The 15,203-nt window shown below is 39.2% G+C and overlaps 1 protein-coding gene across 7 annotated transcripts in view; it reads right to left on the reverse strand.

The window, feature by feature from the left end:
- The window catches only part of FAM13C (family with sequence similarity 13 member C), a 130,745-nt gene that overhangs the window by 20,770 nt on the left and 94,772 nt on the right, over window positions 1-15,203 (reverse strand). For all 7 annotated transcript variants that reach the window (XM_047760435.1, XM_047760433.1, XM_047760432.1 and 4 more), the window contains 2 exons: window positions 2,233-2,443; window positions 624-762 (listed from right to left, as the gene is read on the reverse strand). In XM_047760435.1, the coding sequence (XP_047616391.1) occupies window positions 624-762; window positions 2,233-2,443 (350 nt within the window). The remainder of the gene's footprint in view (window positions 1-623; window positions 763-2,232; window positions 2,444-15,203) is intronic.

Consider the following 15,203-nt stretch of genomic DNA (forward strand, 5'->3'; position numbering starts at 1 on the left):
CCATCAGTACACTTGCCTCTGACTCTATTCTCTTATGTAAGAAAAGAAAAGCAACACTACAGCCCCAACATGAAGCCCAGTGTTTCTCTGATTGGAAAGGGTGGATCAGGGTTTGTTCTTATGAGTGGTGTGAATAGATATCCCTTGATATGTCCTCATCAATCAACCAAAAAGTATTTTATTGTCAAAGAAAACTCTCTCTCCTTCGCTCTGTTCCATAATTAAGAGATTCTGCCTTTTGGGTCCTTAATAGACTCTTATCAAAATGCAAATGTTAAAAAAAGTAAGAGCTCATTCAAAAGCTTCCCAAATTTCAGTCGTAGGAGTACTAGTGATAGGTTCCTCAGAGAAGAAAAAAAAAAAAGAAAGAAAGAAAGGATCAATAATCACACAGCCTGGAAATAAGAGTTGGAATTTGTTACTAGAAAGCACCTTAGCAGAGATCAGTTCACAGCACATGAGAACAAGACAGATTCAGGATGGAAACTCAAGTTATGATAGGTCCTTCATTGGCCAATGGAAACTCAGCCATCCTCTGGCACAGAGAAGTGCTCAAAAAGGAAGGACAGAAAGCCCATACACCTCTGCCATAATCCACTCATTTCAAACCACAGGGTCCTTACCCGGTATTTCTTTTCTTGTTCAAATTTTTCTTCAAATTTCCGAATTTTCCGCTTGAGGCTCTGGATATGTTTGGTGAGCTGAGTAATGGTCGGTGGTTCCTTGCCTTCACCACAGCCACACCGTGAAGAACTTCGGGGCCTGTGATGATTATAAGGAGGGAAAGAATCATCAAAAATGTTGATCTTGAGGAGCTGTTATATAGCACAAAGAACTCTATCCAAAGTTCTGTGATCATCTAAGTGGGAAAAGAATCTGAAAGACAATGGAATTGTGTATCTGTATGACTGAATCACTTGGTTGTACAGCAGAAATGATTACAATCTTATAAATCAACTATCCTTCAATAAAACTTTTAAAAATGAAAAACAGAACAAACAAACAAAAAACAATGGTCTTCCAGTAAACCCTGCTGCTGGTCCACAAAGCCAGCTTCCTGGATTAACAGCGAGGTCCAGAGGCCAGGTCACTATTTGATGAGTAGCATCCACTCATTAATGGAAGCTCCTGATCAGAGAACAGGAAAATGTTATCAGGGACTTTTTAGTCTAGAGACGTCAGAATATTAGCCTAGGAAATGCATTTCCTCAAGCTTGGAGACACTTTCAAGGAAGTTTTAGATGAGTAGTTAACTTTTCTTGTAACAGAGCCTTCATGAATCTGCTGAAAGGAATGGACCCCCTCTCCAGAAAAATGTGTTCACTTTCTCAGAGGACACACTTTATAGGAGTCATAACTCACTCACTCCCTCAGGTCCATCAGTAGACGGTCCATGGACCCAGGACTGCATAAATTCACAAATAACACCAGGAGGTATTCAGGAGAAACTAGGAATTCCTTGCACATATTTCCAGTTGAAGGAGACTCATTTTAGCTATGCATCAAAACTACATGTCAAATAAATAAATAAAATTCTAAAAAGGAGTTCCCTTGCAGTGTAGCAGGTTAAGGATCCAGCATTGTCACTGCTGTGGCATGGGTCGCTGCTGTGTTGCAGGTTTGATCCCTGACCTAGGAACTTCTACTTGCCACAAGTGAAGAAAAGAAAAGAAAAGAAAAGAAAAGAAAAGAAAGAACTACTTGTGGAACTTAAAAAACAAGAAAATACAGTTTCACAATATGTGTGTGTGGTAGGGAGCTATAAGAGCTACCACTTTTCTAGAATCTAAGAAGAAACTGAGACAAGACAACTTCCAAGCATTGCTACGATCCAGCCATCAAGGCCACCATTGGACATGGAAAGACATGAGCACATCAAGAATAATAATGAGTAGTCACTAAGACTACTTAGTGAGCACATCAAGAATGATATTCCTGATAGTTGCATGTACATCCATTTTCCTAGGATTCTGGTCATTTCACCAAAAATGTTCAAATACATGAGCCTGTTATCTTGAGACCATTTCCTCCTGAGACAGAAAGGCTTGAAGCAGCATTCTCAACTAGAAAACACACTCTTTTTTTTTTTTTTTCCACTCATTGTTCAGGGCTGCATGTGCATTCGGTAGGCACATTTGCTCTATTTTGGATATACCCTTCACTCTGGCTTATAAACGTAGTATTTGAAAAATGGCACAAAACGAAGATAATTACAGAACAAGGTTTCCTTACATCATAAACTGCTGAGTGCTGGGGGGAGAAGGGGCTGATTCAGGGTCTAAGTTGAATCTCTGGCTTTGGCTGAAGATGGCGCATCGCGGTGACAGCAGTGGGTTGTCACCATCCGTGATGTGGTAGAGCAGCCTGCTAGTCTCAACAGACTGGAGGTCTTCAGGCGCACTGTCAACTTCATTCTGCCCATCTTTGTGGCCTGGCACAGAATCTGAGGAAACAAGATAAATCATCAAGACTCAGAAGAGACAGAGGGCTTGAGACTGTCATGTTCCTAAAAAAGATCATAAACATTCATTACAATGTCTTGCCTTTTTGTCATTTCTTCCTTCTGGGGATATGAAAGCCTTTCAAAATACTGTCATGTTTGTTCTCACAGAACCTGGATAGAAAATATGATAAAGCCAACACACACACACACAAAATGGAAACACAAATTAATTCGGTATGAGTTATAGCGTCAGCATAGACACAACTACAAAAATCCTTTCTTTATTTCATATTATTTCCATATGCCAAAGTGTATATTACAAGATGTTAGTGCGGCAGAAAGAAAACAATTAAATTGAACTGAAGCAAAAGATAATAAGGAAAAGAAGGTATAACAGAATTGTTAGTGAAGGGAAAGGAAGGGGTGAAGAGGAAGAGAAAAGAGAAAATAAAGGAGGAAGAGAGGAGTCCCCAGATAGAAAATTATTCAGCATGCCTTAAAAATAATGGACAACTCTGCTTATTAACATGGAATTAAGTTCAGAATGTGTTAAATGAAAACCACACATTTCAACACAAAACCGTAATGATTCCATTTCATATAAGTAACATACATTGATGTGTACAAAGAAATGCACTAAAAGATCAAAAAAGCTACAAAGCACAGCCACAAAATATGGCAGAATTAGGAAGGATTCTATTTCTTCTCCAAAATTTTACAGGGCAGTTTATTTTAGGCAAAAGCAAAAATCAAGAACAAAAGCTGCTCTAAACCATCTCCCCAGCTAGGCAGCTCTCTGTCTCATTTCTCACTGTGATCACTCCCCTTTTAAATGAGATCACTAGTTCCCCCAGCAGGGTCAGTCTAGAAGGTAGGCAAGGAGGTGAGGGCAGGGGGATGGGGGATATAAGGATACTTGGTCAGGATGGCCAAGAGAAGGGAGCTACTCAACAAGCAACTAAAACCCTCTCAATTTTGCCCAGCTTCCAAACTGAATAACTATTTTACAAAATATATAGTGAGTATAAATACTAGTGGATTCTTATATGACTCCCAAGAAGATAAGGGTATATATTCTTTAAACCTACAAATCTCATGGCAAAATTGAGAGGGCAACAAAACCTTAGGATGTTATGTTGATATTTTCCTTCCTCTCTCATACTTCTTACCTTCTTTCTTCCTTTCAGAATCCATGATTAATGCTCATTGTATTTAAAAACAAAAGTTGCTGATATGTACTCATATTTTTCTCTTCTTCCATTCTAAGATAATTTTTCACCTCCTATAGACATTTTTACTTTTCCAAAATGGCTTCTTGTTAGGATGTGGGCAGAAGTCATGTGCTGTAGTTTTACACTTAGCTGGAACTAATACATTTGTTGATTTATGGTAAAATTAGAAATTGTTTCCAAATACGAAAGTGACTGTGTTTGCTTCTAGTATGAAACACCTTGCAATAACTGTTTTGCCCTGTTCTTATGGTCTTGTAACATATTATATACACTCTACTGTCTGAGAGGCCCCTTAATAACTGATGTGTTGGTTTCATTAGTTCATCTGGATGCATTGCCCTTTCTTTTTAATTTCTCTTATTGTAGGGATGACACTCACTTGCTTGATTTAAAAATATACAGTTATATGACTCCAAAATTCTAATATTTCTGTGCCCAAAAGCACCTATTTGGTTTGATCCCTTTACATTTTCTTGGGATTATTCTAGAAATTCAAGAGATAATTCCCCCTCTTGTTGACTTGCACGTTATCCTTGAATTTGTTTTATATACAATGAATAAATATTGATAAGAACAACAGATTCTAGGGAAAAAAAAAAAGAAGCAGCAGCAGCCAAAACCCTCTCAATTTTTCCCAGCAAACAAGTTAGGGCAACCCCAGGCTTCTGTTATTCCTATCACCCTAAAGAAAGAGGAAGGATTTCCTGTTGTGGCTCAGTGGTAACAAACCTGACTAGTATCCATGAGGACATCAGTTCAATCCCTGGCCTCTCTCAGTGGGTTAAGGATCTGGCATTGCCATGAGCTGTAGTGTAGGCCTGGAGCTGTAGCTCTGATTTGACTCCTAGCCTGGGAACTTTCATAAGCCACAGGTGTGGCCCTAAAAAGACACAAGAAAAAAAAAAAAGGAAGAGGAAAACACAGATTTTCTAGGTGAATAAACAGAATGTGAAAATACTGATGATCTCCTTTTCCAAAACAAACACTTATCATGATTTGGAACCGGATGCATCTCAATCAGTTTAGAATGGCTCATGTTCTCCAGAGCTTGAAATGCAATTTGCAATGGTCCAATTAGGTCCTTGTGTGTTTTCAGTCAGCTCCTCCCTTGTTGGGCTGGAGACTGAGAAGATGGACAATGCTTCCTATTGTGCCTTTAAGGCAGTTCATTGAGGGCACTTCAGTCAGTGGCTGAGGCTGGTCAGATACAGATGGGGTGAGGGTAGGGTAAAGATAGACCCAGATAAATGTCACTGCCCAGGCACAGGTGAGGTGTGCTGGTGTGACTGGCACTGGTCACCACAGGCAACACCCTTGCTAACAGTAGCATAGCCAAAAAACACTGCCATTTGGCAGAGCCCTAAGGACTAACAGGAATAATAGTTACTAACCAGTAAATTGCAGCTTACACTACCAATGACCTTCAAAACCCACCAGGAAGTGTATGAGTTCCTTATCATATCTTTTTCTTAAACCATTAAGCTCTAAAAAAAAATGCATTTTATGCATGTTACCCAATTCTGAGTCTTATCTTTTGGTCATAGTGGTGAGGAAGAAAGAGATCTTTAGCAAGCACCTGGGACCAGCATATTTTTGTTGAAATGGTTAAGATCTGAGGCCTTCTCCAATCTACAGATTCAATGAAATCCCTGTCAAAATACCAAGAACATTTTTCATAGAACTTGAACGAAATATTTTATAGTTTGTTTGGAAGCACAAAAGACCCAGAATAGCCAAAGATATCCCGAAAACGAAGAATGGAGCTGGAGGAATCAGGCTCCCGGACTTCACACTATACTACAAAGAAACAATCATCAAAACCAAATGGTACTGGCACAAAGACACAAATATATAGATCAGTGGAATAGGACAGAAAGCCCAGAATTAAACCCATGCACCTACAGCCTAATCTAGACAAAGGAGGCAAGGATATACAAATGGAGAAAGGACAGCTTGCCCAATAAGTGGTGCTGGGAAAACTGGATAGCCACATGGAAAAGAATGAAATTAGAATACTCCCTAACACCATACACAAAAATAAACTCCAAATGGATTCAAGACCTGGATATAAGACCAGACACTATAAAACTCTTAGAGGAAAACAGAGGCGGAACAACTCTCTGACTTAAACGACAGCAACATTTTCTCAGATCCACCTCTTAGAGTAATGACAGTAAAAACAAAAATAATAAAAGGGACCTAATTAAACTTAAAAGTTTCTGCACAGCAAAGGTAAACCTAAACAAAACAAAAAGACAACCCACAGAATGGGAGAAAATCTTTGCAAATCAATCGACTGACAAGGGATTCATCTCCAAAATTTATAAACACCTGCAACTCCATACCAAAAACACAAACAACCCTATCAAAAAATAGGCAGAAGATCTAAACAGACAATTCTCCAAGGAAGACATACAGATGGCCAAAAAACACATGAAAAGATGTTCAACATCACTCATTATTAGAGAAATACAAATCAAAACCACTATAATGCACCACCTTACACCAGCCAGAATGGCCATCATCAAAAAGTCTACAAACAATAAATGCTGGAGAGGATGTGGAGAAAAAGGAACCGTATTACACTGTTGGTGGGATTGTAAATTGGTGCAACCACTGTGGAAAACTGGAGATTGCTCAGAAAACTAAAAATAGAATTACCATTTGATCCAGCAATCCCATTCCTGGACATCTATCCAGAGAAACCCACGACTTGCAAAGACACATGTACTCCAATGTTCATTGCAGCACTATATGCAATAGCCAAGACATGGAAACATCGACAGAGGAATGGATCAAGAAGAAGTGGTACATATACACAATGGAATATTACTCAGCCATTAAAAAGAATGAAATACCAGCATTTTTAGCAACAAGGATGGACCTAGAAATTATCATGCTAAGTGAAGTCAGCCATACAATGTAACACCAACATCAAATGCTTTCACTGACATGTGGAATCTGAGAAAAGGATAGACTGAACCTCTTTGCAGAACAGATACTCACTCACAGACTTTGAAAAACTTATGATCTCCAAAGGAGACAGTTTGGGGGGGGGCGGAATCCGCTGGGGTTGTGGGATGGAAATCCTATAAAACTGGATTGTGATGATAATTGTACAACTATCAATGTAATAAATTCATTGAGTAATAATAAAACAAAAAGATCTGAGGCCTTCTCTTCAGCTCAGCTGTGGTGCCAAGGTCAAAACTAAGAGAAGTCTCTTGGCACTGACTTAAAATTACAGAATGCAGGCACTTAGGTTCCTAACCATATGACAAGTGTGGAGGTAAGAGCTCAGCTTCTGAAACCACAGAGACCTAAGATGTGCCTTCACAGAATCACAGACCATTATGAACGTCTCATTTTGAACTACACTGTGAGAGCAACTGTAAACCTCCATTTACATGGTATCTGTATGGGCACTCCCATAATTTACCAGTGCTACCCAACTAATATCCCCGCCTCCCTTCTGCCTCACTCACCATACAAGGAAGCAGTGAGCCCGAAAGATCCCAAAATGATCAGTTGAAAAGTAATATAATAAGCAGTCAAAAACTGGCAATTTGGTAGCACCTCAGTTCTTTGTCTAAACTCCCCATTTGTGCATTTGTGTAGACAGCATTACCAAGCTCCTTGCTCAATAAAAGGAGCCAGGGTAGATTCAGAGCCAACAAGCATTGCTGCCATCCTGGAAACAGAGCCCAGGTCCCCACTTACAGACCCTGCTCCCTAACAGGGAGAAGCTTATGGCAAAATTAAACTCAAGTGGCTTCTGAAGGACACTGAGCACACATTACTTTTTTTTTTTTTTCCAAAGGAAGGATAGTTTTCCAGGGTCCATTCTGTGAGGCAGTATGGTTTAGAGGGAGGGCCTAAGAGCCAGGAGTTTGGGGTGGTCCTACTTTCTTGTGGAGCTCAAGTGAGTTCATGGACCTCTCTCAGTGTCCTTGTTTAGACCATCTCACATGGCTGTGACAGAAAAGTCAAAGATCTGCTGTACAACACCACACTCACAGTTAACACTATTGTATTATACTATTGTATTATTTAAAAATACAATACAATACAATAATAATATTATTTAAAAACTTAAAAAGTTTTTAAGAATGTACATCTTGTGTTGTTAAGCATTCTTACAATAATTTTTAAAAATTTTTCCTTCATTGTATTTTCCAAAATTTCTGTAATGAATACGTCTTAATTTTATAGGAAGAAAAAAAAACCAATAAAATTAATATAAAAATTTGGGTGGAAAAAGCATTCTCAAGAAAGTAAGTGAGAAATAACCCTGGGGCAGCACAAGAGAGAATATAAAGATTTTGAGTTGGAACCCTAGGTCTACCACCTGTTAAGAGACACTTCAGAAAGGATGGGCCTTATTAAACCTCAGTTTCTTCATCTGTAAAATGGGGAGAATAATGGGGCCTGCATCTCAAGCCTGAGAGAGGATGAAATGAAAGAAAACTTTATCCCTTAAAAAATTTTTGCCCTATCCATATAAACCTGTTTTAATATGTATGTGTGTGTGTGTGTGTATATATATATATACATATATATATATATGTTTGCGTGTGTGTATATTATGTATACATAAAATCTTATTTTCGATCTACGACTTTTAAAATTTTCAGCTTCATCTTAGGTAATGAAGGCCAAGAAATCATGAATTTGACATGTTATATTTCTTCAACTAATACACATTAAAGCCCTATTAAAATAATCTTCACCCATGCATATTTGGTGAAACACTGAGATAAGGCGTAGAAACCACTAAACACAGTAACCATGAGAAGCATCATTTTAACAATTATTATCATCAAAATAAGGAAGTTGAATATTACCTTCTCTTACCAAGCACCAACTACACAAGGACTCCATATGAGGTTAACATAGGGAATGAGAATCAACATATTGTCCCTCCTACCAGTTCTTATTTATAATTAAGAAAAATGATCACAGCTAATACTTATACAATGACTCGCTCTGTCCTGTAAGAGGTTTGCAATGATTTAATCTTCATAATAACCACAGGAGGCTGGTAGAAACGTGTTCTCCATTTGAAATTCAGTAAGGAAGGTGGTTATGACCATGTTAGCTCTAGTCAGGGAGGGTTTGACCAATGCCTGTGGGTAGAAGATTCCACATCTCTGACCCTGGAGGCCAGGGAGTATTTCCCGTAGTGCATTCACTGAGCATAGGGAACACAGTGAAGAGAAGTCATTATCATCAGGTGTGAAGTCCAAGTGCCCACTTCTGATCTGGGGCAACCCCAGGTGAGACTAGAAGCTGTATTACAGTTGTTATATGAATCAGTTTTTAAAATATATCTTGCAACAGAAGAAAGGCTGGGGGAAAAATGTAATTGAAATGTATACATGTAAGGATAACCTGACCCCCTTGCTGTACAGTGGGAAAAAAATAATAATAAATAATTTAAAAATATATATATATATATCTTTCTAATGTGAATTGTTACGTGATTCAAATTATAAATCAACTACACTTAAATAAATTTTTAAAATTAAAAACAAATAAATAAAGTGATTCAAAATTTATTTATTTTTTCTTTGTCAGCCACACCCATGGCATATGGAAGTTTCCCGGCCAGGGATCAAAACAGAGCCACAGCTGTTACCACAGTGTGGTAGTCAGATCCTTAGCCCACTGCACCACAGTGAGAACCCCTCAAAATTTAAATAAGCCTCTATCTGCAAGGACTTGAGATGGACTGCTGAGATATGAGTCACAAAAGAGCCATAGGCTTGTGGGTTTGTTAATTTGTACATTTGTGTTTGCCCATCATGGTGGGTTCATGGGTAGCATTCAGATATATTCCAAAATGTCAAACATCAGCTTTTGATGATTTTAAAAACTACATAAGCCAGAAGTATGTCCATGATTCTAACAAGGCTCAAGCATCAGAGTTCTTGGCCAGCCTCACAAAAATGGGCCACCAAAACAAAACCAACAACCCCAAATGTCTGATGGATACACAACAAATTTAGTTGTAGGTGTGTTTAATTTAAGTGCCTGAAGACACTAAGAGTTCACAAGAGAGAGAACATGGGTGACATGAAGTCCTCCCAATGACTAAGCCTGGGGAAATAGATGGTTGCTCAGAGACCACTGAGAGGGAAGCAGCATCTCTGAGGTTAGGATGGGCAGGCAGGGATAAGAACAGATGAAGAGGGATTCCAGCTACCAAGTGGGACGAGGTCACTACTCCAAGCAGGCTACTATGTGCCAGTTTCTGTGGACAACCACCAGAAACCCCAGGGAGCTGGGGGTGGTGGGGGGCGGGGGTGGTGAGGAATATGTCACTGTGAAAGCAGACTGAGCTCTATGGCAAACACTCTGCAGATCCCAAGAGGAAGTTTGCCATCATGAATAAAAGCATGAGCTATAGTTTCAGAAACACCTAGATTCCCATAACGGAAAAGAACATAAAAAAGAATGCGATATGTGTCTGTGTATATGTGTGTACATATATATACATATATATATGTGTGTGTGTGTGTGTGTGTGTATCCATAACTGAATCAGGGTGCTCTACAGCAGAAACTAACACAACATTGTAAATCAACTATATTTCAACAAAAATTAAATAAATGCACCGCCAAAAAATAAAATAAACAACCAGCTTCAAGTCCCAATTTTTTCAATCTTTTTCAATCTCAGTTTTCCCATCTGTCTCAGGTGATAATGATATCAGTATCCACCTCATCAACTGTTGGAAGGAGTCAAAAAGATACATGCATGCCAATGTTCACTGCAGCACTATTTACAATAGCCAAGACATGGAAGCAACCTAAATGCCCATTGACAGAGGAATGGATAAAGAAGATGTAGTACATATATATATTACAGAATATTACTCGGCTGTAAAAGAAGTGAAATAATGCCATTTGTAGCAACAATGGGTGGACATAAAGCAATTAACATACTAAGTGAAGTTAGACTGAAAGACAAATATATCATATCACTTATATGGAATCTTAAAAAAAAAAAAGTACACAAATGAACTTATTTTCCCAAGAGGAACAGACTCACAGACTTTGAAAATAAACTTATAGTTACCAAAGGGGACAGGTGGTGGGGAAGAATGGACTGGGAGTTTGGGATTGGTGTATGCACACTGTGGTATATGGAGTGACTGGCTATGGGAACCTGTTGTGTAGCAGAGGGAACTCTACCCAGTATTCTGTAATAATCTATATCAGAAAAGAATCTGAAAGAGAATGGATGTGTGTGTATATGTGTGTGTGTATGTGTATTGTATAATTCAATCACTTAGCTGTACAGCAGAAATCACAACAGTGTAAATCAACTATATTTCAATAAAACTTTTAAAAATGAAAAAAAAAATACAAATAAAGCTTCTATGAACATTTGTGTACAAAAAAAAACCAACAAAAAATAAACAGATAAGGAATCTTAGATGTTTAGGACAGTGCCTGAGGGAGGGGGCATAATAACTCACTAATAAATGACAGTTGTTTTTTGTATTTATGGTTTGATCTAGTTAGGAAATTAAGGATGGGAGCCAGAAAAGAAAATGAGTTCAGTTCTGAATGGATTAAGAGGGGCATTTGGGAGTTCTCTTGTGGCCTGGCAGGTTGAGGACCTGGTGTTGCCTTTGCAGCAGCTGAGGTCTCTGCTGTGTCTTGAGTTTGATTCCTGGTCCAGAAATTTCTACACGCCATGGACTCAGCTAAATAACACACCCTCCCGCCAAAAAAGATGCACTTTTGGTCATCTGGGTGAAGGTGACCAATAGGCCCTATATAAGTGTAGGTATGGAGCTCATGGGACATAATCTAACTGGGTTCAACCTCAGCAGACACTTCCCCATTTAAATCCTCCTTCTGGAGTAGGGGGTAGGGCAGTGAGCACTGTCTTTATGGAAGGAGCCAATGTACTGATTTCAATTAAAATGAACCACCAGGTTAGCTGAGCAATGAGAAAATACAAAATCCTTTCTGAAAAATCAGAAAGCTCATGGATCAAGAAGCCTCAGCTCAGATCTTAATTTATTCTTCACCTCTGCATTTTTGGTTATAATCTTCCAATTAAATTTCCATCAGGAAATAAAGATGCAGATTTTAGGTTTTTGAGTTAAGATAAATTTAATACTATCACTTCTGTTTCCCAGAGAACTATAGAAAGACAATTTTAGAATATTGTTTTCTTAAGTCACTGTTATTATATCTAACATATCTACACCTTTTGCCAAGTAAACACATTTAGATCCCAGAAATATATAGATACATAAATCATCAGGGTATACTGTCACTGATTATTTTAGTACAATAATAATTTATATGTCCTCTGATAAGAGACTTCTACAGTTTTTTGGTTTTTTTTTGTCTTTTGTCTTGTTGTTGTTGTTGTTGCTATTTCTTGGGCTGCTCCCGCTGCACATGGAGGTTCCCAGGCTAGGGGTTTAATCGGAGCTGTAGCCACAGGCCTACGCCAGAGCCATAGCAACGCGGGATCCGAGCCGCGTCTGCAACCTACACCACAGCTCATGGCAACGCCAGATCGTTAACCCACTGAGCAAGGGCAGGGATCGAACCCACAACCTCATGGTTCCTAGTCGGATTCGTTAACCACTGCGCCACGACGGGAACTCCCAGTTTGTTTGTTTTTTTAATCTTATGGCTGCACCCACGGTATATGGAAGTTCCCAAGGCCAGGGATTGAATCAGAGCCACAGCTGCAACAACACCGGATCCTTTAACCCACTGCTCCTGGCCAGGGATCAAACCCGCAGCTCCACCGCAACCTAAGCTGCTGCACTCAGATTCTTAACCCACTGTGCCACAGCAGGAACTCCTCTACAGGACTTTTTAAGAATTTTCACTTTCCATGGTAAAAATAAGGAATACACAGTTTCCATGGTAAAAATAAGGAATATATGACCTCCAGTTTAAAAAAAAAAGGGAGTAGCAAAAAAGCTCCAAGCAAAGGGAAATCACAATGCCATTTGGCTAATATGTTGTTTACAGTGTCATTTTGGGAGGTGTAAATAGTTTCAACTCATCCAAATTTTCAGCATTACAGTGATATTCAATAAAGTTAAGTGTCTGGATGAAATTAACTAGCTTAGCCAAGGAAAGTACCAAAGGAAAAGGGGGAAACAGAAAGAGGAAGACAAAGTGGCAAGGTAGTGGGTAAGAAAGAGGGCAGCCGAGAAGCTGTGGGAGAAGAAAAAGAAGAAAAACAGAGACACAACACTGGTGGAGGTGGGTGAGAAAGCAGGCAAGTCAGGGTGACAAGGCTGAGATTGTTCTGAGGAAACGAGCCTGAGAGTAAACTTCTAGCCCAAGGCAGACTGAGGTCTTCAGACGTTAGTGACTTCTGCTCTAGCTCAGCACTATGCTGTGGGCTACAGTAACAGGACCCACACTGAGGACAGCGGTGGAACCTCCGGGTATCTGTCATATGGGGAAAAGGAAGAAATCTATTCTTTGCATTGTTCTGAAGAAGAACCTATGAGGCAAGGATAGGTCATATTTTTGGAGGTAGTTTCTACACAGCACCAAACCAAATGCACAATTCAAGGAGAAAGCAAGAAACAATCTCCTAGACAAATCCACCAGGTGACTAAATGAATCTTTTCACTTTACTCTCATTATTTGAGACATTTCTTTGCCTATATGCACACTGCCAAAGAACAACTGAGAAATAACCAAGGGAAAGGGCTGATGAACAGTGCCTAATCTCTAAAAATATTTTCCAGGAATACAAAAATACGATACCTTTTAAAATTGCACCTCACAAAATCAAATACCTCGGAATACACCTGACCAAGGAGGTAAAGGACCTATATGCCGAGAACTATAAAACTTTAATCAAAGAAATCAAAGAAGATGTAAAGAAATGGAAAGATATTCCATGCTCCTGGATTGGGAAAATCAATATTGTAAAAATGGCCATACTACCCAAAGCAATCTACACATTCAATGCAATCCCTATCCAATGACCCATGACATTTTTCACAGAACTAGAACAAACAATCCAAACATTTATATGGAACATCAAAAGACCCAGAATCGCCAAAGCAATCCTGAGAAACAAAAACCAAGCAGGAGGCATAACTCTCCCAGACTTCAAGAAATACTACAAAGCCACAGTCATCAAAACAGTGTGGTACTGGTACCAAAACAGACAGACAGACCAATGGAACAGAATAGAGAATCCGGAAATAAACCCGGACACCTATGGTCAACTAATCTTTGGCAAGAGAGGCAAGAACATAAAATGGGAAAAAGAAAGTCTCTTCAGCAAGCATTGCTGGGAATCTTGGACAGCTGCATGCAAAGCAATGAAACTACAACACACCCTCACACCATGCACAAAAATAAACTCCAAATGGCTGAAAGACTTCAATATACGACAGGACACCATCAAACTCCTAGAAGAAAACATAGGCAAAACACTCTCTGACATCAACATCATGAATATTTGCTCAGGTCAGTCTCCCAAAGCAATCGAAATTAGAGCAAAAATAAACCCATGGGACCTCATCAAACTGAAAAGCTTTTGCACAGCAAAGGAAACCAAAAAGAAAACAAAAAGACAACTTACAGAATGGGAGAAAGTAGTTTCAAATGATGCAACAGACAGGGGCTTAATCTCTAGAATATATAAACAACTTATACAACCCAACAGCAAAAAAGCCAATCAATCAATGGAAAAATGGGCAAAAGACCTGAATAGACTATTTCTCCAAAGAAGATATACAGATGGCCAACAAACACATGAACAAATGCTCAACATCGCTGGTTATAAGAGAAATGCAAATCAAAACTACCATGAGATACCACCTCACACCAGTCAGAATGGGCCATCATTAATAAGTCCACAAATAACAAGTGCTGGAGGGGCTGTGGAGAAAAGGGAACCCTCCTGCACTGTTGGTGGGAATGTCAACTGGTACAGCCACTATGGAGAACAGTTTGGAGATACCTGAGAAATCTATACATAGAACTTCCATATGACCCCACAATCCCACTTTTGGGCATCCATCCAGACAAAACTCTACTTAAAAGAGACACATGCACCCGCATGTTCATTGCAGCACTATTCACAATAGCCAGGACATGGAAACAACCCAAATGTCCATCGACAGATGACTGGATTCAGAAGAGGTGGTATATATACACAATGGAATACTACTCAGCCATAAAAAAGAATGACATAATGCCATTTGCAGCAACATGGATGGAACTAGAGAATCTCATACTGAGTGAAATGAGCCAGAAAGACAAAGACAAATACCATATGATATCAGTTATGACTGGAATCTAATATCCAGCACAAATGAACATCTCCTTAGAAAAGAAAATCATGGACTTGGAGAAGAGACTTGTGGCTGCCTGATGGGAGGGGGAGGGAGTGGGAGGGATCGGGAGTTTGGGCTTATCAGACACAACTTAGAATAGATTTACAAGGAGATCCTGCTGAATAGCATTGAGAACTTAGTCTAGATACTCATGTTGCAACAGAAGAAAGGCTGGGGG

The sequence above is a fragment of the Phacochoerus africanus genome, chromosome 15 (genome assembly GCF_016906955.1).
Source record: "Phacochoerus africanus isolate WHEZ1 chromosome 15, ROS_Pafr_v1, whole genome shotgun sequence".
NCBI classification, from domain to species: domain Eukaryota; kingdom Metazoa; phylum Chordata; class Mammalia; order Artiodactyla; family Suidae; genus Phacochoerus; species Phacochoerus africanus.